Source organism: Pongo pygmaeus, chromosome 13 (genome assembly GCF_028885625.2).
Source record: "Pongo pygmaeus isolate AG05252 chromosome 13, NHGRI_mPonPyg2-v2.0_pri, whole genome shotgun sequence".
Lineage (NCBI taxonomy): Eukaryota > Metazoa > Chordata > Mammalia > Primates > Hominidae > Pongo > Pongo pygmaeus.
The window spans coordinates 118,818,123-118,841,452 of NC_072386.2; the positions used below are offsets into that span (position 1 = coordinate 118,818,123).

At 55.3% G+C, this 23,330-nt stretch overlaps 1 protein-coding gene and 1 pseudogene across 4 annotated transcripts; one reads left to right on the plus strand and one right to left on the minus strand.

Moving 5' to 3' along the window:
- Positions 1 to 309: 309 nt before the first annotated feature.
- Positions 310 to 21,885, plus strand: LCN2 (lipocalin 2). Of its 4 annotated transcripts, none has more exons than XM_054501004.2 (8): positions 310 to 512; positions 17,953 to 18,133; positions 18,687 to 18,823; positions 20,070 to 20,149; positions 20,338 to 20,457; positions 20,615 to 20,716; positions 21,532 to 21,562; positions 21,743 to 21,885. In XM_054501004.2, exons 1-7 carry the CDS (start codon positions 418 to 420, stop codon positions 21,549 to 21,551), a joined length of 735 nt encoding a protein of 244 aa, XP_054356979.2. In that variant the 5' UTR covers positions 310 to 417; the 3' UTR covers positions 21,552 to 21,562; positions 21,743 to 21,885. The 4 variants fall into 4 exon arrangements, with proteins under 4 accessions (XP_054356979.2, XP_063506011.1, XP_054356981.1 ...); XM_063649941.1 differs by having other exon boundaries at positions 495 to 512; positions 21,532 to 21,558; XM_063649942.1 differs by lacking the exon at positions 310 to 512 and adding an exon at positions 17,659 to 17,734 and having other exon boundaries at positions 21,532 to 21,558.
- On the minus strand, positions 3,571 to 3,624 carry LOC129044781 (U7 small nuclear RNA; annotated as a pseudogene).
- Positions 21,886 to 23,330: the final 1,445 nt, after the last annotated feature.

The window sequence follows — 23,330 nt, forward strand, 5'->3', positions numbered from 1 at the left end:
TTGGAAACCACGTGTCTCTGATTTCGCCCACGCGAAGCGGCCGGCCCGCCGACCCCGAGGTTTCCAGGGACAGGATGGCAAAGTGGGGTGCCAGGCTGCCCGGTCCTTCTGCTGGGCTCGCCCGCCCTAGCTGAAGCCCGGAGCCTCCACCGCATAGGCGTCTCCGCGGACAGCCCCGGGATGGCCCCGCCCGGCGCCCGGGAGAGGGACGGGGCTCGTGGAGTGGGCAGGGCCCTGGGCGGGACTCGCAGAGTGGGCGGGGAGAGGGGCGGGGCGGGGGAGGAGCTCCGAGTCCCCGCTCTGCTGCTCCGCCGTGTCCCACTCTTCTCGCCCCGCTTTCGCCCCGCATCTTCCATCTTCCTTCCAGACCTTGCGGCGACCGAGCCCGCAGTGTCAGTCCCCAGCGGGGACCTGAGTATGTCGGTGAAGACGAGAGCGGAAGGCGAGGACGACGGCTTCGGGGAAGCGGGTGATCCGAGGAGACTGCTGGAGCGATCTTTGCATTTCCGGGGGTGACTTCCCGGGAAGGGGAATCGGGATGTTGGCTTGGAAGGGACCGAAGGGCCCACCTCGACCCGCCCCGAGTGGGTTTGGAGTTGTAGGTGCTGTCTCGGATGCAGGGCGAGCACCCGCGAGCGGGTCACCATTCCCGTGAGAGCTGCAGGTCCCCAGCCCCGTTTTACAGATGGGGAAACTGAGGCAGCTGCTGAAACACTCGCCCATATGGGTTTTGCTCCACCCATTTCATTCAGCCACTTTACAGACCAGGAGTTGAGGGACTGCTCGAGCTTAAGAGTGTTTAGGGGTGGTTGAGGGTGAGCCCCATGTTCTGTGCTCTACTCTGTCCCTATCCGTGCCTTCTCCCAGCGCCACTCTCACGCTCCTGCTTGCTAGACGGGACCCAGCTTCATCCTCCTCCTGTTTACATTAATTGCTCCTGATCTTCCACACTCCTGATTTTCCGGATTCTAACTCCATCAAAATGTAACTTGATGTGTTCAGGCCCGGGGGAGACCTAGGCACTTGAGGGGGACAGGTCCGAGTTTGGCCTGCTGGGCTTAGCAGAAGGGGCTGGCCCGGGGCGGGGAGCGCGATGCTCTGCTGAGTTAGCATCTCCAGCCACCTGGCTTTGCTGGTGTGGCCTCACAGCCTTGCCAAATGTGAGCAGCTTACAGAGCAACCAGTTGCACGTGCTTAAGCTGCCGAGGTGACACAGGGCGTGGTGGCTCACGCCTGTAATCCCAGCATTTTGGGAGGTAGAGCATTTTGGGAGGATAGCTTGAGGACAGAAGTTTGAGACCGCCCTAGGCAGCAGAGAGACCCTATCTCTACAAAAAATGGAAAAATTAGCTGGGTGTGGTAGCACACATCTGTGGTCCCAGCTACTGGGAGGCTGAGGCGGGAGGATGGCTTGACTCTAGGAGTTGGAGACTGCAATGAACCTGTAATCATACCACTGTACTCCAGCCTGGGCTAGAGCAAGACCCTGTCTCACAAAAAAAAGTCCGGGGTGGGGTGTGGAGAGAGAACCATCGGCTTCCTTCCCACTTTCTCCAGCCCAGAGATGCCCGCCTATAAAATAGGAATAATGATTCCTATCAGGATTAAATGGAAAAATGAGTGGGGAGAGGCTGGAAACTAGTGAGGCTGGTGCCTGGGCGGGCCTACCTGGGGGCTGCTCCGCCCTAGCACAAGAGGATTCATCTCTTGCCAAATCTAGAAAGGAAACTCAGTGACCAACCCCTCAGCCAAAATATTTGGCAAAGTTCTTTCTCTCTTTTTTTTTTTTTTTTTGAGACAGAGTCTCACTCTGTCACCCAGGCTGGAGTGCAGCAGCATAATCTCGGCTTACTGCAACCTCCGCCTCCCAGGTTCAAGTGATTCTCCCGTCTCAGCCTCCCGAGTAGCTGGGACTACAGGCGTGCGCCACCATACCCAGCTAATTTTTGTATTTTTAGTAGAGACGGGGTTTTGCCATGTTGGCCAGGCGGATCTCAAACTCTTGACCTCAAATGACCTGCCCGCCTTGGCCTCCCAAAATGCTGGGATTACAGGCATGAGCCACCGCGCCCAGCCCAAAGTTCTTTTCCTTTATCTTGGCCATGAGACTACTTGGCTTGCTGTCCAGTGTTCCTTCTGCTTCACTGCCCTTGGTCCCTGCACTGCCTCTTCCTTAATTCACTCCACCGGAGACCTCCGACCTATGGCCAGCACTGAGCACAGCCCTGCTGAATGCCTAGGGGAACCTCAGGGCTGAGCAGCCAGCTGTGGCAGAGCTAGATGGAGCTCTAGGCCCAAGTCTGAGCAAATCTCAGAGGCTCATATGGGAGTGGGGGCACCAACCCAGCCTGGGCTGTGAGGCCCCTGTTCCTCCCTGTCTCAGCCCCAGCCTGTCTCTGATCAGTCCCAACCCCATCCTCTATCCCAGCCTTCCCCGTCTCACCCCTTTCCTCTGCCTCCGCCTCCCTGTGCTCGTGGCCTCCTCCCCGACCTTGCCCTGATCCTAGTCCAGCTCTTCCTCATCTGAGGGCTGAGCAAGTGGGCACAGTCTTCTTCCCCTACAGCCTGGTGAAGGGACAGAGTGTCCCCTCCTAGGCATGGCTGTTGCTGTGGTTTGAATGTATGTGTTCATATGTAGGAACTCAAGACTCAGCATAGTCATATTAAGAGATGAGGCTTTTAGGAGGTGATTAAGTCATGAGGGCTCTGCCCTCCTGAATGGATTAGTAGTCTTATAAAAGGGCTTAAAGGAACTAGGTAGGCCCTTTTTGCCCTTCCATCTCTCCTGCCATGTGAGGACACCTAGACAGCACCATCTGTGAGAAACAGGCCCCTATCAAATACCGAACCTGCTGGTGACTGGGTCTTGGACTTCCCATCCTCCAGAGCTGTGAGCAATAGATTTCTTTTCCTTTCATTTCCTTTTTTTTATTTTTAATTTGAGAAGAAGTCTTGCTTCTTCGCCCAGGCTGGAGTGCAGTGGTGCAATCTCGAACTCAGCTCACTGTAACCTCCAGCTCTGGGTTCAAGTAATTCTCCTACCTCAGACTCTCCAGTAGCTGGAATTACAGGCACACACGACCACACCTGGCTAATTTTTTTTTTTTTTTTCTTTTTCTGAGATGCAGTCTCTGTTGCCCAGACTGGAGTGCAGTGGCATGATCTCGGCTCACTGCAGCCTCTGCCTCCTGGGTTCAAGCAATTCTCTGCCTCAGCCTCCGGAGTAGCTGGGATTACAGGGACCTGCCACCATGCCAGGCTGATTTTTTTTGTATTTTTAGTAGAGACGGGGTTTCGCCATCTGGCCAGGCTGGTCTTGAACTCCTGACCTTGTGATCCACCTGCCTCGGCCTCCCAGAATGTTGGGAATACAGGCATGAGCCATGTGCCCGGCCACGCCTGTCTTATTTTTGTATTTTTTAGTAGAGACAGGGTTTCACCGTGTTGGCCAAGCTGGTCTCCAACTCCTGACCTCAAGTGATCCGCCCACCTTGGCCTCCCAAAGTGCTGGGATTATAGGCATGAGCCACCGTGCCTAGCCCTTTTCATTTCTTTTCTTTCTTTCTTTTTAGGGGTGAAAACTGGAAAACCTGCTGGACAAATTCTAAAAGAGCTGTAACACTTCTATTATTTTATACATTACTCAGCCTGTGGTATTTTGTTATGGCAACAGGAACACACTAAGACAGCTTTACTCTTCCCTGGGTGGCCAGGTGGCCAGGACCCAGGGGTCTCACACACAGGAGAGAAGGGAGCCTCCGTCCAGGCAGAACCCGGATCCTGCCAGCCTACAAGCCCCATTCTGGGCCATAACTTCTGTGACCTGCACTTGGTGTCTGAACCAGTGGCCAGTCTCATGGACATGTGCCCATCTACAGCTCTGTGACCTTAGTGTCCCTGGGTTTCCTTCAGCCTCTCTGGACACACTTCCCTATCTCCCTTGCCCTTGCCTCTTCTGCAGCCTGCCTCTTAAGAATTAGGTTCCAAGCCAAGCATCGTGGCTCACGCCTATAATCCCAGCACTTTGGGAGGCTGAGGCGGGCAAATCACCTGAGGTCAGGAGTTCAAGACCAGCCTGGCCAACATGGTGAAACCCCATCTCTACTAAAAATACAAAAATGGGGCTGGGCGCGGTGGCTCACGCCTGTAATCCCAGCAGCTACTTGGAAGGCTGAGGCAGGAGAATCGCTTGAATTTGGGAGGCAGATGTTTCAGTGAGCCGAGATCGTGCCACTGCACTCCAGCCTGGGTGATAGAGCAAGACTTTGTCTCAAAAAAAAGAAAAAAAAGATTAGGTTTTTCTGGGCCAGATGCAGTGGCTCATGCCTGTAATCCTAGCACTTTGGGAGGCTGAGGCGGGAGAATTGCTTGAGCCCAGGAGGTCAAGGCTGCAGTGATCTAGGATCACGCCACTGCACTCCAGTCTGGACAACAGAGTGAGACCCAGTCTCTAAAAAAGGAAAGAAAGAAAAAGCCGGGCACGGTGGCTCACGCCTGTAATTCCAGCACTTTTGGAGGCCGAGGCGGGCAAACCACTTGAGGTCGAGAGTTCGAGACCAGCCTCACCAACATAGAGAAACCCCCGTCTCTACTAAAAATACAAAATTAGCCGGGTGTGATGGTGCATGCCTGTAATCCCAGCTACTCAGGAGGCTGAGGCAGGTCGCTTGAACCCGGGAGACGGAGGTTGCAATGAGCCGAGATCGCGCCATTGCACTCCAGCCTGGGCATCGAGAGCAAAACTCCATCTCAAAAAAAAAAAAAAGAAAGAAAGAAAAATAAAAGAATTAGGTTAAGTCATGTCCCCTCTGGGCCTGGTATACATACCTTTGGCCACCTCTTCCCTCCCCTGGTTTGTGTCACACATGTGTCATGAAGGTTCCAGCCTGTGGCTTTAGGTCAGCCCTATCCAGACTTTAGGCCTGGGTTTATACCTGCCTCTGGGATAGCTAGCTGGCATGCCCCCGAGGGACCCCCACCGCAGAGACACAGCCACCCAACCTGCCATCTTTCTCACCTGCCCTGCCTTGGCGGCCAGTGGGGAACCCAGAAGTCCTGCCAGTCTCTGCCCTCTCCACAACTCCCCAGCCCCGCTCTGCCACTTCTGCTGACCCACCAATTACCCCTCTCTGACACCCAGGGGGTCTCCTACCGCCCCTCATCACATCCAGAACCTGCTGAAGGGATGAATTGCAAAATTACTATGCTAAGTGAAAGAGGCCAGGCAATAAAGAGCATTTACTATATGGTCCCATATAGAGAGGTGATGCAGACTCATCTACGGTGACAGGAAACGGGTCAGGGGCTGCAAAGAGCAGTGGAGAACTGGAGGGAAGGATTACCAAGGGCAGGAGGACTCTGGGTGGTGAGGGATATGCTCACCATCTGGGTTGTGGTGGTGGTTTTGTGGGCATTTATGTATGTCACCACTTACCAAATTGCTCAAAAACCACAATGGGCCGGGTGCGGTGGCTCGTGCCTGTAATCCCAACACTTTGCGAGGCCGAGGCAGGCGGATTACCTGAGGTCAGGAGTTTGAGACCCGCCTGGCCAACATGGTGAAACCCCATCTCTACTAAAAATACAAAAATTAGCCGGGCATGGTGGCAGGCACCTGTAATCCTAGCTACTTGGGAGGCTGAGGCACAAGAATCGCTTGAACCCAGGAGGCAGAGGTTGCAGGGAGCCGAGATCTTGCCACTGCACTCCAGCGTGATGACAGAGCGAGACTCCATCCCCCCCACCCCCCAAAAAAACAAAAAAACACAATGAAAGGAGTATGTCAGAAGGTCTCAGGAACTCCCAGTGACCAAAGCTGAAACAATTTGAGCAACAAAATAAGGTGGGATTGGATTATAACCCAAAGTACAAAATAAACATCCACGAGTCAGCCAGAAGACAAAATTACAAAACATTTATTTTATTTTTATTTTTTGAGACAGGGTCTTGCTCTGTCACCCAGGCTGCAGTGCAGTGGCCCAATCATAGCCCAATGCAGCCTCAACCTCTTGGGCTCAAGCAATCCTCCCACCTCAGCCTCCCAAGTAGCTGGGACTATGCCCGCCACCATGCCTGGCTAATTTTTTCTTTTAATTTTTTGTGGCGATATGGTCTCACTGTATTACCCAGGCTGGTCTTGAACTCCTGAGCTCAAGCAGCCCTCCCGCCTTGGCCTTCCAAAATGCTGGGATTACATGTGTGAGCCACCATGCCTGGCCAAAGTTAAAGATCTTAATTGGATTTTATTTGCTACTCTAAAATCAGATGATATCTCATTCTATAAAATTGAATGAGTGTTCCCATGACCTGGGCAGAGATTTTATAGACAGAAAAGGGCTGAAGAAAGAAGGGTCAGAGAACAAAGAGCAGATTGATCATTTCAAAGTTACTTTCCTTATAAAGGTTAAATAAAGCAAAAAGGACTTCCTTATCATGCTGGCTAAAACTGGCTTGTGTGGGGATCTGGTTTTTATCTGATCTGTCACTCTCCTGATTTCTGGGAAGGAGGGTCAGATAAACAATTTAGTTTTGGCTGGTGACCTGGAGCTGCAGCATCAGTGACTCCATTTTGGTTTGGTCTATTGGGCCTGGTGCAGGAGCTCAGTCCAAACCAATGGGCTCCTGTACATTTTATCGAACAAGTCCACACTTATATAGATAAATGATTGAATAAGTAAGTGGGGGACAAAAGACAAATCTGTGCAGAAGAATTCCAAATAATCTCGGGGCCGAGCGTGGTGGCTCAGGCCACTGCACTCTAGCCTGGGCAACGGAGCAAGACTCTGTCTCAAAAAAAAAAAAAAAAAAGGAAATACAAAAAATTAGCTGGGCGTGGTGGTGCACACCTGTAGTCCCAGCTACTCGGGAGGTTGAGGCAGGAGAATCACTTGAACCCGGGAGATGGAGGTTGCAGTGAGCCGAGATCGCAACACTGCATTCCAGCCTGGGAGACAGAGCAAGACTACATCTCAAATAAATAAATAGGCTGGGCACTGTGGCTCACGCCTGTAATCCCAACACTTTGGGAGGCTGAGGCAGACGGATCACCAGGTCAAGAGATGGAGACCATCCTGGCCAATATGGTGAAACCCCGTCTCTACTAAAAATACAAAAATTGGCCTGACGCGGTGGCTCACGCCTGTAATCCCAGCACTTTGGGAGGCCGAGGTGGGCGGATCACCTGAGGTCAGGAGTTCCAAACTGGCCTGGCCAACATGGTGAAGCCCCATCTCTACTAAAAATACAAAAATTAGCCAGGCGTGATGGTGGGCGCCTGTAATCCCAGCTACTCAGGAGGCTGAGGCAGGAGAATCACCTGAACCTGGGAGGCAGAGGTTGCAGTGAGTTGAGATCATGCCACTGCACTGCAGCCTGAGTGACAGAGTGAGACTTGGTCTTAAAAATAAATACCCAAGCGCGGTGGCTCGCACCTGTAATCCCAGCACTTTGGGAGGCCAAGTGCCAAGACCAGCTCAGCTGGGGAGACTCTAACCCAGCAGCACTAGAGGAATTAAAGACACACACACAGAAATATAGAGGTGTGAAGTGGGAAATCAGGGGTCTCACAGCCTTCAGAGCTGACAGCACCGAACAGAGATTTACCCACGTATTTATCAACAGCAAACCAGTCATTAGCAGTTTCTATAGATGTTAAATTAACTAAAAGTATCCCTTATTGGAAACGAAGGGATGGGCCGAATTAAAGGAATAGGTTGGGCTGGTTAACTGCAGCAGGAGCATGTGCTTAAGGCACAGATCGCTCATGCTATTGCTTGTGGCTTAAGAATGCCTTTAAGCGGTTTTCCACCCTGGGCGAGCCAGGTGTTCCTTGCCCTCATTCCCGTAAACCCACAACCTTCCAGCTTGGGCATTAGGGCCATTATGAACATGTTACAGTGCTGCAGAGATTTTGTTTATGGCCAGTTTTGGGGCCAGTTTATGGCCAGATTTTGGGGCACCTGCTCCCAACAGCTGAGGAGGGCAGATCACTTGAGGTTAGGAGTTTGAGACCAGCCTGGCCAACATTGTGAAACCTTATCTCTACTAAAAATACAAAAAATTAGCCAGGCTTGATGGTGGGTGCCTGTAACCCCAGCTACTCAGGAGGCTGAGGCAGGAGAATCGCTTGAACTCGGGAGGCGGAGGTTGCAGTGAGCCAAGATCGCACCACTGCACTCCAGCCTGGGCAATAAGAGCAAAACTCTGTCTCAAAAAAAAAACAAAATTAAAATAAATGAATAAATAGCTGGGCACAATGGCTCATGCCTGTAATTCTAGCACTTTGGGAGGCCAAGGTGGGCAGATCACAAGGTCAGGAGTTTGAGACCAGCCTGGCCAACATGGTGAAACCCCATCATACTAAAAACACAAAAATTAGCCGGGTGTGGTGGCAGGTGCCTGTAATCCTAGCTACTCAGAAGGCTGAGGCAGGAGAATTACTTGAACCTGGGAGGCAGAGGTTCCAGTGAGCTGAGATTGTGCCACTGCTCTCCAGCCTGGGCAACAGGGCAAGACTCCATCTCAAAAAAGATTTTTAAAAGAATAAGTAAAAAAAAAATCAAAGAATTTCAAATAATTTCTGTAAATACTCAGCCCCCCAAGGAGGTGGAGCAAAACTCGCTACTTCTTAGGTGTGGGCTGTGTATAGAGACATCCTTCAAAGAGTAGAGTATGGTAAGGGGGAGAAGAGTGATTGTTTGGTGCACCTCAGTCAGGTGATCAAGGCCAACATCCACGGTGATAAGTCATGTTGATGTCAGCACCCTTGAATAGGATGTGATGCAAAGATGGCTTTTTTTTTTTTTTTTTTTTTTTTTCTGAGACAAGAGTCTCGCTTTGTCGCCCGCCCAGGCTGGAATGCAGTGGCGCAATCTCGGCTCACTGCAACCTCTGCCTCCCGGGTTTGAGCGATTCTCCTGCCTCGGCCTCCTGAGTAGCCTGAGTAGCTAGGATTTCAGACACATGCCACCACGCCTGGCTAATTTTTGTATTTTTAGTAGAGATGGGGTTGCATCATGTTGGCCAGGCTGGTCTCGAACTCCTGACCTCAGGTGATCCACCCGCCTCTACCTCCCAAAGTGCTGGGATTACAGGTGTGAGCCACCACGCCCAGCTTGGCATTTTATTTTTTTATTTTTATTGCCCAGGCTGAAGTACAGTGGTGAGATCATGGCTCACTGCAGCCTCTACCTCTGGGGTTCAAGTGATTCTCCTGCCTCAGCCTCACGAGTAACTGGGACTACAGGTGCATACCACTATGTCCGGCTAATTTTTTTTTTTTTTTTAATTTTTTTTGTAGAGATGGGGTTTTGCCCTGTTTCTCAGGCTGGTCTCAAACTCCTGGCTTCAAGCAATACTCCTGCCTTGGCCTCCCAAAGTGCTGGGATTACAGATATGAGTCACGGCACTCAGCCTAGTGTTGTCATTATGGGAAGATTTCTTAACATCGAATTCAATTTCTGTTAACAGTCAGAGGATAACTCAGATTTTTTTTTCTTCTTGAATCTCTTTTGTAAGTTATAATTTTCTGGGAAATTTCCCATTTCCTTATTTATTGCATTCTTTCGTTATCTTTTTAATAGCTGTAGAACTCTATAGTTCTACTCCCTTTTTATTTTTTTTCTTTCTTTTTTTTTTTTTTTTTTTTTTTTTTGAGATGGAGTCTGGCCCTGTCGCCCAGGCTGGAGTGCAGTGTCGCGATCTCAGCACACTGCAAGCTCCGCCTCCCAAGTTCACGCCCTTCTTCTGCCTCAGTCTCCCCAGTAGCTGGGACTACAGGCGCCCACGACCACACCCGACTGATTTTTTGTATTTTTAGTAGAGACAGGGTTTCACCGTGTTAGCCAGGATGGTCTCGATCTCCTGACCTCGTGATCCACCCACCTCGGCCTCCCAAAGTGCTGGGATTACAGGCGTGAGCCACGGCATCCAGCCTCCTTTTTTATTTCTACAGTTGTTTATTTGTGTCTTATATCTTTTTGTCATGAGAAATTTTTCCAAATTTCTATTCGATTAGTCTTTTCCAAGAGTCAACTTTTGGCTTCGATATTCCCATAAAATAGGAAGATCTTTCTCTCTTCTTGATTTCTTCTCCTGATTGTTTTCTTTCTTTCCTTCTTTTTAAACATAGTTTATTTTATTATTTTTTGAGACAGGGTCTTGCTGTGTCACCCAGGCTGGAGTGCAGTGGCACAATCTTGGCTCACAGCAACCTCTGCCTCCCGGGTTCAAGCGATTCTCTTGCCTCAGCCTCCTGAGTAGCTAGGATTACAGGTGCGCACCATGACACCCGGCCAATTTTTGTATTTTTAGTAGAGATGGGGTTTCACCATGTTGGCCACGCTGGTCTTGGAACTTCTGACCTCAGGTGATCCGCCTGCCTCAGCCTCCCAAAGTGTTGGGATTACAAGCGTGAGCCACCGTGCCCAGCCTCAGAGTCTGTTTCTTACTGGATCCTGTTGTCTGGTAGAAGGAGGTCTTCAAAGTTTCCAGACTCCTGTTCAGCCAGGATTGCTTTTGAATGGATCTTCCCCAAGGTTCGCTCAGGCCACAGGAAGACCAGACACCCCTGCCTGCCCTTGGGGAGTGGTAGACCTTGGGCAGCCTCCTCTCCACTGACCAGCAAGAGCAGATCCAGCCCATCCCTTGCCTTTAGACTTTTCTTGGCAATAGTTGGACCCCAGTCCACAAGCTCCAAGGCTGGCAGTCAGCTCCTCTTCCACTGTGGTTCTCTGAAATGGCCCTCTTTGGGCAGGAGGCAGAGAAGCGGCTCTCTCCGAGTGCCTGCTCCTAGTGAGGATAATTAGTTAGAAGGAGAGAGACTCAGGTCAGGAAGGAAGGACCTCTGAGGCCTTTGCATAGAAGGCAAGGCATTCTGGGTGGCTTGTAATGCTCACAGCACATTTAGTAGCGGGGTAAACATTGGGTGTGCACTTCGGTGCCTGTACATAAACCTGAGCTACACAGGAAGGGGATGAGGCAGGGTGGGGGGAGGCAGGAAGAGGAGGAGACAGGCTGGGCGTGGTGGCTCATGCCTATAATCCCAGCACTCTGGGAGGTGGAGGAAGGAGGATCACTTGAGGTCAGGAGTTGGAGACCAGCCTGGCCAACATGGTGCAATGCCCGTCTCTTCCAAAAACACAAAAATTAGCCGGGCGTGGTGGAACGCACCTGTAATCCTTGCTACTCAGGAAGGCTGAGGCACGAGAATTGCTTGAATCTGGGCGGAAGTTGCAGTGAGCTGAGATCACGCCGTTGCACTCCAGCCTGGGCGACACAGCTAGACTCAGTCTCAAAAAAAAAAAAAAAAAGGAAGAGAAGGCGACAGTGGGAGAAGGGCCAGGCTCCCACCCCCCCAGCCTCAGCACCTGCCTGGGACACAGCTGAGCCCTGAAGCTCTCCTCACCCCTGGGCTGGGGGCTCTCTGAGCAGCCCAGCTGCAGCTCTCTACACAGGCGGGGCTACCCACAACCTGGGTCCCCTCCTGAAAGGAGTCCAAGTCCCTTTGTGAAGAGGTCTGTAGTGCAGGTGGCCCAGGACAAGAGGAATCTGGGGTGTGGGGAGAAGGGGTCTATGGGGTCAAGGAGACTATGCTGGCTGGAAAATGGCCACCCAAAATATATCCATGTAAATGAATAATGTAAATGTAACTTTATGTAGAAAAAAGGTTTCAAAGGCTGGGCGTGGTGGCTCATACCTGTAATCCCAGCACTTTGTTTGGGAGGCTGAGGTGGGCAGATCACTTGAGGCCAGGAGTTTGAGACCAGCCTGGCCAACATGGTGAAAGTGCGTCTCTACTAAAAATACAAAAATTAGCCAAGCATGGTGGCACACACCTGTAGTCCCAGCTACTGGGGAGGCTGAGGTGGGAGAATCGCTTGAACCAGGAAGCGGAGATTGCAGTGAGGTGAGATCACGCCATTGCAGCCTAGCTGACAGCGAGACTCCGTCTCAAAAAAAAAAAAAAAAAAAAGTATTTGCAAATGATTAAGGATCTTATTCTTTATTATTATGTTTTAAATTTCATAATGCTTAACATCCTAATGCCTGTTCTTTTCTTGGTGCACATTTTACAGTATCTAATGCCTGATTTTTAAGGTGAATGAATGAAGTATGTATATTACTCAAAGGCAAATGACACATAAGCTATTTTTTGTTGGTGGTGGTGGTGGTGTGGCCCAGATGTTTTTCCTTTCCTGAAGAGCCACAATGTTCTCATTCCTTTTGGATTTTGTTTGTTTGTTTGTTTGTTTGTTTGAGACAGGGTCTCGCTCTGTCGCTCAGGCTGGAGTGCAGTGGTGTGATAACAGCTCACTGCAACTTTGTGGTAATTTGCTGTAGTAATTTGATGATTTGGGAAATTCTCAGCTTCTCTAGATTGCAGAAGATGCTAACAATAGGAAATTCACTGTTAAGAAAGCGAACTCTTGAGAGAAAGCCAAGGGTGTGGCCTGTGGATGTGGGGAAGAGGTGGCCAAGCCAGGGGCCCCAGAGGTATGGGAAGGAAGGGACCTGAATCAAGGGAACCCAGCAGTGTGGGAGGAGGTATTTCAGGACAGGGGACCCAAGACTGTCAGGAGGAGGTGGGTGGGACCCAGCGGTGTGGGGAGGTGGCCCAGGACAGGGGGACCTCGGATTGTAGGCAGAACCTGGAGAACCACGAGACGCTTCAGTTGGGGCAGACCCAGGCTGAGCTCCCAGGGAGGGGCGCTTGGGACTGCAGTGACCTGGGAGAGGCCAGTGCCCACCCAAGGCCTGAGGGAGTCCAGGCCCAGGGAGAGGCACCCAGACCTGTGCCCTGCAGCCTTGGGCCTGCCCGTCATGGCAACGCAGAGGGCTCCCCCTCCTGACAGGTGATTCTGAGAGTCACAGGAGGGGGCAGGGAGTGGTCCTCCCTCCGGCCCAAGGTCTGGGCCACCAAGCTTTGTACCCAGAAACTCACACTTCCCCCCTAGACCTCTGACCTGGGCCCTCTGAGAATCGGGCTGAGAAGGACAGTGGCCAGATGAAGGCCAAGGTCTCTGGGTGTTCTCGGCGTCTCCTGCTGCTCTGTCACTGACACTGCCCTCCCTGCCCCTCACCCCACTCTGCACTGGTCCAAGTTGTCCCCTCCTTTTGAAGGTGGACATGCTCTCCCTTTGGAGCCGGACCTGGTCCTCACTGCCTGTCACAGCCTTGTTCATGTCCCCCTCCCCCGGAAGGGGAGGCTCAGCCACGGGACCCACCCCCTCAGCTGAAATAAACACGTGCTGCCAAGGAGGAGTGGGGGCCTGGTCTGCGATATCCCTCCACCACTGGGATGAAGCGGACGGCATAAGAGGCTGCAGCCTGCTCCATCCTCAGCCCCCGCAGGGCACCAGAGGGGCCCCAGGCAGGAGGCTGTGCGTTGTGGTTCTGGAGCCAGGGATGTCTTCAAGGACATTTGGTCTCATTTGACCCTTCCGGAACCTATTACCCTGCCCCCTGGGCTGGGCACGCTCCTGGCCTGTCCTGGGCTCTCGGGAGAACCAGCTTTCAGGAGAGCCAGACTGGTCCTCTCACCCAGCCACCTCTGATGGTGCCAGCGGAGGCCCAGCCAAGGACCTGGAGAGCAGGGAGCATGGGAGCACGTGGGGTAACGCAGGGGTGGCCGCAGTGGAGATGCCCCTTTCCTGGGGTGCTGGGGGCTGCAGTCCAGGCAGGAGGGGTGCAGCGCTGGGAGGAGCATTGGTCTTGAGCAGCGCCAGAGCCATGTGGGACAGAGGCCTATGACAGAGGGACTGCGGCCCAGCTCCACGGGAGCCTGGTATCCACCGCTGCCTGCCGCTGCCTGTGTCCACCCTAGACCCTGCTCAGAGCCTTGACGTCCACTCCGCTGCCACCTATGATCATTGTGGGCCCTCTCGCCCGCATGGGAGTCCAGGCTGCGGAGTACAGGGCAGAGCACCCATCTAAGCGACATGCCTGGGCCAGGCACCTAGGGATGGAACCAGCAAGGGCCCTGGGCCTGGACCTCAAGCAGCAGTGCCTGCTTCCCTCTGTCTGGCGGACCCCAGGCATTCACCAGAGGGAGAAATTCAGTGGGTGTACTTGGGGGAGGGTTGGGAGGGGATTTTCACACGTGGGCAGGGTCCTTGTCAGGTAGAAGGGGCAGGAAGACCTCAAGGCCCCTTGGCGAGCCTTGGCGTGAGAGGGGATAGGGGTTGGAAAACTGTTTCTGGAAACAGGAGACTCAGCCCAAGGCCCTGGCACGGCAAGCTCCTCACACTAAACAGGCCCTCCCATTCCTGGGTGTTTGAGAGTCGGGTGCCCAGCCTGGACCTGCCGTGACCAAGGAGGGCTAGTCTGCAGACACCAAGACTTCCTGCGTCTGTGACTGGGCCTCCTGGGGGCATCTTGACTGTAGACTCCTTCCAGGTGTGGTACCTTGCTCCTAGAAGCCTAGCCAGTCACCTCCTGCCCAGCCTTCAAACACGTCAGAGGGTTAACCATTCATGGCCACGCTGAACACTACTTACAAGATCCGGAAACCATAACGGGGGGTCAGACTGGATTCCTGAGATGCAAGGACCTCCAGGAAGCGTCTTGCTGCCTTCATGCATGGATGAGGCCTGGGCCTCTCCGTGGGAGGACAGGCTGCTGCAGTCTTCAGGGAGCACCCACTCTTGGGCATGGAGAGTGGGGACGGCTGCCTGCCAGAGACTGCGGGGGGGTCGGGAGCAGCCGGAGTACTTCTGGCCTCTGGCCACAGAAAACCCAGGCAGGGACCTGTCTTTAAGCTCCTGCTGTTGCTAAGCCAACCTGCACAGCAGGACTTGGGAGCCCGGCCCAGCTCCTCTCAGGAGGGGCTTGGCCCCAGTGCTTCTGCGTGGCTCGTTGAGGGCTCACTAGAGGCACCTGCCACTCTTTGAGAGAAAGCAGGACCAGTCCAGAGGCCACGGTGGAAACTATAGGAGGGGCCAAGGGGAGGTGGGTGGGTGTCTGGCATGCCATGCATAGTGCCACACGTGTCGTGGAGATTGTCCCAAGAGCCCCGGGGCCCAGGGACTCCCCCAAGCGCTGAGCAGTGTGACCCCTTGTGTACCCTCATTGGCCAGGGCCCAATGAATGGGGCCCAATGAATGGGGCCCAGTGGGAAGGAGGTGGGTGAGGAATGGGGCCCCAGTGTCCTGTCAAACCTGGAGCCCTTGGAGTCGGTCAAGTCTGAATGGGGGGTCTACACCACGGTCCTTACCCAACCTTCCTAGTGCTGAGTCCTGAAGCTTGTGTGGTGGGTGTGTGTAGAGCTGATCCCCTCCCTGCAGCCCTGCTGGACTCTGAAGAGAGCCAAGGCCAGTGGGTAGGAGACAGGCCTGGAGCTGGTACAGAGAGAGGAATGAGCCCTGCATGGGTGTGATCAGAAACTCAGCCTTGTGTAGGGACACCCTGGGGCCCGGTGCTGTCCTTGCACGACCTCACAGAAGCGTAGAGCCACTCTCTCTACGGAGGAGCGCCTGATTTGGGTGGGAGCTAGGCAGAGATCTGCATGCATGTGTAGGAGCCAGGCTTCAAGCCGGCCGGGGGGACCCCCGAGTGGGGCCATCTCCCCTTCTGCACCTGGCTCTGGTGTCTTCCTGCTGTGGACCCAGTGCCCTGCTCACCCACCACATTCATACCCTGGAGTCCTGGGTCCTCAGAGATCCATGACACTGCCCCACCCCCAACTTCAAATTCTCTGGGGCTCCACCCGCTGGTCTCAGCTACATGAAGCAGTCACCGTAGACTAGAGGGTACTTTTTAGAGTCAGGTCACTCTGTCGTCCAGGCTGGAGTGCAGTGGCACAATCATAGCTCACTGTAGCCTCGGCCTCCTGGGCCCAAGTGATCCTCCCACCTCAGCCTCCCCGAGGATACGTGGTTTTTTGTTTTCTTATTTTTATTTTTTAGACAGGGTCTCACTCTGTCGCCCAGGCTGTAGTGCAGTGGTGCGATCTTGGCTCACTGCAGCCTCCATCCCCCAGGTTCAAGCAATTCTTCTGCCTCAGCTTCCCGAGTAGCTGGGATTACAGGCATGCCCCACCATGCCCAACTAATTTTTGTATTTTTACTAGAGACAGGGTTTCACCATGTTGGTTGGTCAGGCTGGTCTTGAACACCTGACCTCAGGTTATCCACCTGCCTCAGTCTCCCAAAGTGCTGGGGTTACAGGTGTGAGCCACTGCGCCCAGCTGAGGATACTTTTTTTTTTTTTTTTAGACAGAATCTCGCTCTGTTCCAGGCTAAAGTGCAAAGGCGTGATCTCGGCTCACTGCAACCTCCACCTCCCAGGTTCAAGCTATTCTCCTGCCTCAGCCTCCTGAGTAGCTGGAATTACAGGCGCCTGCCACCATGCTCTGCTAATTTTTGTATTTTTAGTAGAGACGGGGTTTCACCATGTTGGCCAGACTAGTCTCGTGATCCACCCGCCTCAGCCTCCCAAAGTGCTGGGATTACAGGCGTGAGCCACCGCACCCGGCCTGGCCGAGGGTACTTTTTAAGGTCAAAGACAGTAGCAGAGGTGGAGTTCCTGGGAACAGGGTCTTGAGGGGAAGAGGGGGTTCGGAGGGAGGGAGTAGCCACTGGCTACCTCTAGAGAGGGAAGGCTTTGGTGCATCATCGTTCCCCTGCAGTTTTGCTCATCTTTGCTTCCTGCCCTTTCATCACCCAATCGGGCAGGCAGGACAGGGCCTGAGGGGGCAGGGATCCAGTGGGGGCCTCTCTAGACTAACCCCAGCTCAGGACTCCCAGAGCCCCTTCCCTGAGGCCCTGCTGCCCCCGAGCCCAGACTGGGGATCCCAAGCAGCACGTAGGCAGAGCCAGTGAGGTCCCCGTTAGTCCCATCGAAAGCTCTAAAACCAGCGAACCCTCAGTCCAGCCTCAGGTCAGGCATCCAGGACAGCCTCAGCCCTCATGGGTGAGCCACCTCTGTGGACACTGCACAGGGCCTACGATCCATCACTGCCTCCCAAGGATGCCAGCCAGGCCCCTGTTGAGATAACTGCTTCCCTGCTGGACAAGGCTGGGACCAGCCATCTTGGTGACAGTTCCAGAACCCCTGGCCTGGGCTGCTGGGTTCAATGGAAAAAGGCTGTGACTAGAGTCAGGGGGATGGTCTCAGTGACCGCAAGGATAAGGCCAGATCCTTGCACTCTCAGTGACCCAAAGCAACACGTATCCAGAGCAGCAGTGTGGCGCCTTCACGCACCCACACATCAGCCCAACTCACCCAGGACAGGGACTGTAGCCTCAGCACTCAACCCATGTGCCCTGCGTGGGGTCTCTTCCCACTGCACTCACAGGAGAGGAAGGGTCCTTCAGGGGTCCACTGGGGTCCCCTCCTGCAAATGGGGCAAGGAGAGGGGCAAGGAGCTGTCTCAAGGCCTCTGGAGCACACGCAGATCCTGGCCTGGGGCTCCTGGGAGGGCCATGATTCTGGGCTCCATGAGTTCAGAGCAGACGCCTTGTTTTTCCTTGTCCACTGTCGGCCACCCCACCCTTCCTGGCCCTTAAAAGAACCAGGAAACAGCACATGATCTGTTGGAAGGAGGCATTCATTCTTTCCTTTCTGTGGGCATGGGGAGGGGACCACAGGGCACATGCCCCACCCTGGAATCCAGCTGAGCAGGGGGGTCAGAGGTGACAGCTCTTCCGGCTCACAGGCCACCGGCCCACATACCGGGCAATCAGAAGAAGGGAACGGCACAAGGAGGGCACAGAGGGAGTCATTGTCCCTGCCAGAGGTGCAGCACTCCGGGAATGTCCCTCACTCTCCCCGTCCCTCTGTCTTGCCCAATCCTGACCAGGTGCAGAAATCTTGCCAAGTGTTTCCGCAGGAGTTGCTGGCAATTGCCTCACTTTCCTGGTCTTGGCAAAGAATGAATCAACCCACCCTAGATCCCATAAATAGAGCCACCCAGGCGAGCCTCTCACTCGCCACCTCCTCTTCCACCCCTGCCAGGCCCAGCAGCCACCACAGTGCCTGCTTCCTCGGCCCTGAAATCATGCCCCTAGGTCTCCTGTGGCTGGGCCTAGCCCTGTTGGGGGCTCTGCATGCCCAGGCCCAGGACTCCACCTCAGACCTGATCCCGGCCCCGCCTCTGAGCAAGGTCCCTCTGCAGCAGAACTTCCAGGACAACCAGGTAAGGGGCCAAGAGGGGCACCTGCAGGCAGGGCCTGGGGAAGAGTGGGAGCAGAGGGGAGGAGAGGTGAAGAGACTCAGGAAGAGCGTTGGGCAGGACTCTAGGAGTCCAGGGTCCAGGTTTCAGCTCACTCTGTGCCACCAGGGTCCCCTGATGGAAACCATGCCCCTTCCCCCCATTCTACCCCATCTCAGCCTGAACAGACTCCCCCAGGTCCACATCCCCTCTCCCATAACCCCCATTGTCCGAGGAAGGTAGGAACACTTTTAGTCCCCCTGCACAGATGAGGAAACTGAGGCTCAGGAAGGCCCACCAGCCATGTGCCTCCTCCAGTGAGGAGGTCACCCTCCTCCCTGCCAGACTCAGAACTGCCTCTTCCCCCAGGCCTCCCTTCTAGACTGATGGCCTCCTGCTCCTGCCCCTTCACCAGTGCAGGCCCAGCCTGGGCCCTGCTGCCAGCTAGAGGTGCTGCCCAGAGGTGCCACAGGGATAGAGCTGGAGGGGTGGCTCCTAGGGCCATTCCTGGGCTGTGCCTCTCATCAGTCCCCTGCAGTTCCAGGGGAAGTGGTATGTGGTAGGCCTGGCAGGGAATGCAATTCGCAGAGAAGACAAAGACTCGCAAAAGATGTATGCCACCATCTATGAGCTGAAAGAAGACAAGAGCTACAACGTCACCTCCGTCCTGTTCAGGTGAGGGCCGACATCTCCTGGGGGTGTGAGAGTCAGACTGATGTCACAGACAAGGGATGGCCAAAGCTGAGGGATCCTGTCATTCACCTCACTGTTCTGCCCAGAATTCATCTGTGTTCATCCTTCCTCTGTTCCTTAGAGCAACGTTTATAGCACATTTGCATGCAGACACACAGACAGTGGTGGGGATGGACACGCACAGTCGTTAGAAAACAAGATGGAGAGAGGAGGGGTGCCTGGGAGCGGGAGGAGGGGACACTGGATCCAGCCTGGAACCCCACCCAGTGCCTTCATGGAAGTGGCCTTAAAAGAGCCAACCTGCTTCAAAAGGAAGTGTGGGGTGTTCCTGGCAGGGGCTGGAGTCAGAGAGAGCCCCCCTTCAGGAAGGAGCAAGCCATCGCAGGGTCACCCTGAGCAGAGCTGCTGAGCAGCCTGGAGGGGCAGGCGCCGGCCACGCTAGCACCTAGCACAGTCCTCAGGCCCCGCCCCAGCAGATCTGCTGCGGAGTGGCTTAGAGCAGGGCCCCCAGGCTGTAGGGTGGGGAGACTTGGTGGGGTGCAGCCTGGGAGGTCGGGAGACCAGCGAAAGCAAAGCGGGGCCGTCACAGTGTGAGAGAACAGGCGCAGGGTGAAGGGGCAGGGAGCCAGGGATCAGCCGCCCCCAGTGGGTTTCTGACTCTGGCGGCTGAGTGGATTGGGATTGGGGCATTTGTGGAGCAAGGAGCAGAATACAGACAGGTTGGGGAGCTCAGCCCTGGGGTGTCAGGGGATGGGAAGTGGGAGGACTCAAGGATGAGGTCAGGTTTGACCCGAGAGCTAGAGGAACGGTTGGCATGGAGCAGACTAGAAGTACTGAGGTGGATCCCCGGGAGAGGGTATAGGAAGGGAAGCAGCAAGCTGAGCGCAGGGGAGAAATGCGGGGTTGCTGTGTGTGTGGGGGGTGAAAGCCACCCAGGGAGGCAGCCAAAGGAAAGAAGGACATGGGGTGCTGGAGGGTCTGAGCGGGGTCCAGGGGCCCCAGGCAGCAGACCAGGAGGGACAGCCTGGGGTCAGCTCAGGGAGAAGGCCCAGGCCCATCTCGGCTGGGTGGGGTAGGGCCCCTCCAGGTAGTGGGGCATGAGCCGTCACGGGTTGGGCTGGACTGAGAGCATCAGAACCTTGCTGCTGCCCTGGCCCCACCTTGTCCAGCACAGGAGGCCCAAGCCTGGGTTGTCTCCCCTCTCACCCACCCATCTCTCCCTCCCAAGGAAAAAGAAGTGTGACTACTGGATCAGGACTTTTGTTCCAGGTTCCCAGCCCGGCGAGTTCACGCTGGGCAACACTAAGGGTGAGTCCTGAGTGAGGTGGGGCACTGAGTTGGGGCTCCGGGGGGCTGGGTAGGGGCACAGACCTTCCTGCCCCTCCACACAGATGTGTTGTATGGGGAGAAGCCCATGCTGATGGGCTGGGGAGGGAAGGGACAGCTCCCTCCTCCCATCCAGCGCAGGGCTGACCCCTCACGGTCCACGCCTGCAGGTTACCCTGGATTAACGAGTTACCTCGTCCGAGTGGTGAGCACCAACTACAACCAGTATGCCATGGTGTTCTTCAAGAAAGTTTCTCAAAACAGGGAGTACTTCAAGATCACCCTCTACGGTGGGTCCTCTCCCATCCCCTCAGAGACTGGCTCCTGATCACACCTAGTGGGAGGGGAGGCCAGTCCCCCATGAGGAAGGGATCTGAGGCCTCATCTACTCATTCAACGATATTTATGTGGCGTCTGCCGGCCACTCGCTGGCCATCTTGGTTACAGGGAGAACCAAGGAGCTGACTTCGGAACTAAAGGAGAACTTCATCCGCTTCTCCAAATCTCTGGGCCTCCCTGAAAACCACATCGTCTTCCCTGCCCCAATCGGTAATGGCCAGTCTGGATGAGGGGACGGGGACATGGGGACTGTTCAGGCGGGATGCGTCCCTACCAGGGATCAGGGAGAGGAGGGACTCCATCCTCAGCTTCAGTCACTGGAGCAGTGGACGGTCCAGGAGCTCCTTGGAAGCCACTCTGGGCCCAGGAAGACTGTGCCCCACCCCAAGGTCTATGGGACTCCCAGGGACCCGGGCCGCAAGTGCTCTTTCCTGGCAGTTTAGCCGGGGTCTGCCCAGACAAGGATTTCAGGCCCAGGCCCAAGTATCCATTTCTCAGTCTCACTGGCCTGACACCTCCGGCCACCCTCCCAGGCCCCCTTGTTCTGGGCCATCTCCCCCAACCCTCCCAGGCCTCGTCACCCTAGGTTTTGCTGTCCTGGCTGTCCTCTCTCCCCTGGGGACTTGCTCACCACTGACTTGGGATCTGTCCTTGACTCCAGGGAGCCTGGCTTGGGCAGGAGGCTCCAGCCAGGCCATTCAGAGAGCCACTGGCCTCCCCCAGGCTGAGAGGCTGCCTGGACTGGTAAACAGGCAGGAGACCTGGGTGCCCGAGGAGCCTGGGAGCCCAGACTCACTCAGGGCAGCCCCTCCCCAGGCCTTTCTCCCACATCCCCTGCCCCGCCATGCGCCCCTCTGCTGCCTCATCTCTGAAAGGAACCCCCACATCTTCTGCAGCTGGGCCAGGTGGGGCAGGGGCTGCCCAGGGGCAGTGCATAGGACCTGGCAGTCAGGGATCACGCACACACACTCATACACGCACACACACACACAGCTGCCTGTTCTGACGGACTTTCTCCCCAACAGACCAGTGTATCGACGGCTGAGTGCACAATGAGTATGACTGGGCGGCTGTGAGGGGGCTTGTGGGAGGCCAGGGTGCAGCGGGCTGGGGGTCTTGGGCCTGCCTTTGCTCTTCCCCCTGCCCCCCAGCACTGCTGCTGTCTTTATTCTGCTGTCCCCATCTCGGGTGCCTCCCATTTCCCCGCCCATCACCCTCATATCCACCTCTGTCCAGGGTGCCACCAGCTGCCGCACCAGCCCGGACACCATTGAAGGAGCTGGGAGACCCTCCCCACAGTGCTACCCACCCAGCTGCTCCCCAGGCCACCCCGCTGATGGAGCCCCACCTTGTCTGCTAAATAAACATGAACCCCCAGACCTCTGAGTCTACACTGTTTGACCCCTGGGCCTTCGAGGAAGGGGAGGGGCGGGGGGGTTCCCACTGGCATCACTCTCAGGGTCTGCACCGCCAGGATGGAGCCCAGCGAACTCAGGCTGGGTGTTAGGGCTGCAGAGTGAAGACACAAGCCCCCGGTCATCACCAGCAGCTTTGTGGCTGACTGCCCTGATTCCTTCCCACGTGGTGTAACACCGTACTCCCTCCTGCTGTGACATGGAGCCCAGCCCCAGAGCAGCGGTAGTTCTCACATTCCCCTGCCTAGGAGGGTGCCCAGTCCATCGCAGACACGGTGGGTCACACCCCATCAGAGTGCGACAGGGGCATGCACAGCTGGAGGCCGTTCCAGCAGAGGGTCGGCTCGGCGGGGGAGGTCCCATGCCCCTCTGCCAGCCCACTGTGGGCCCCGTGGGTGAGGGGCCATGTCCATGCTAACCCCGTTTCAGAGCATGCTGCCCCTTTCCCCACACCTCCCCGCCTGATGACATCCAGGCCACCTTGGGGGTGCATTCTGAAGCCAGGGGCAGGGCCAGGGGGAAGTGAGGAGGGGCTGTGCTGCCAAGAATCCAGTTCCCCAGGACTCAGAGGGCTCCAGGCCTGCACTCATCACTTGGCTGCCTGTGTCAGGCCTGACAAGCCCCTGGTCCCCCACTGGCCGCAGAGGCAACCTCTCCAGGTCCGCGTCATGCACAGGCACTCCCTCCCCAGCCCCTTCTCCCCATACAAGGTCAGAGGCCAGAGTGGGTGGGGTTCTGAGGAAACCCCATGGACAGACACACCACCTCGTTCACCCTCGGCTGGGCTAAGGAGAGATGCTGGCATTGTGAACCAGCCCCAGCCTCGGACCCCAAGGAGCAGGACAGGCCTGAGACCCAGGCCCACCAAATGCTGCCAAAGCCTTGGAAGTCTGGTCCAGACTCCTGGAAGAGTCCAGCTCGGTGCAGCCCGGGCTTAGAGAGAGGGATGGGACTGTTCCCAAGCCCAGAGAGTCTCTAGGCTGAGAAAGGCACCCAGGGACTGCTAGCTGGCCAAGGGGGTGGAAAGTGCACCCAGCATGCCTGGCCCTTGGGCTCCAAGTGGGGCAGCAGATCCAGTTTCCTAGCTTGGCCCAAGCAAGGCAGCTTCCTGTCACCCCCTGGGCCTGCTGAGCCTTTGAGGATCAAACCCTTAGGGCCTTGAAGGGCTTTGTGTTTCCTTCCAGGTCACCATAGGTTTGAGTTTCCTATTGCCACTATTGAAAGAGGCAGGATGGCCAGGCGCAGTGGCTCACGCCTGTAATCCCAGCACTTTGGGAAGCTGAGGCGGGCGGATCACCAGGTCAGCATATCGAGACCAGCCTGGCCAACATGGTGAAACCCCGTCTCTACTAAAAATACAAAAAAAATTGCTGAGCATCGCAGCGTGTGCCTGTAGTCCCAGCTGCTCA

Coding starts and splice junctions, on each gene's coding strand:
- LCN2 (XM_054501006.2), top strand. CDS start 17,591: ATGCCCCACCCTGGAATCCAGCTGAGCAGGGGGGTCAGAGGTGACAGC. Junction 20,150..20,337: donor CACGCTGGGCAACACTAAGG/GTGAGTCCTGAG, acceptor CCACGCCTGCAG/GTTACCCTGGATTAACGAGT. Junction 20,717..21,531: donor CGTCTTCCCTGCCCCAATCG/GTAATGGCCAGT, acceptor TCTCCCCAACAG/ACCAGTGTATCGACGGCTGA.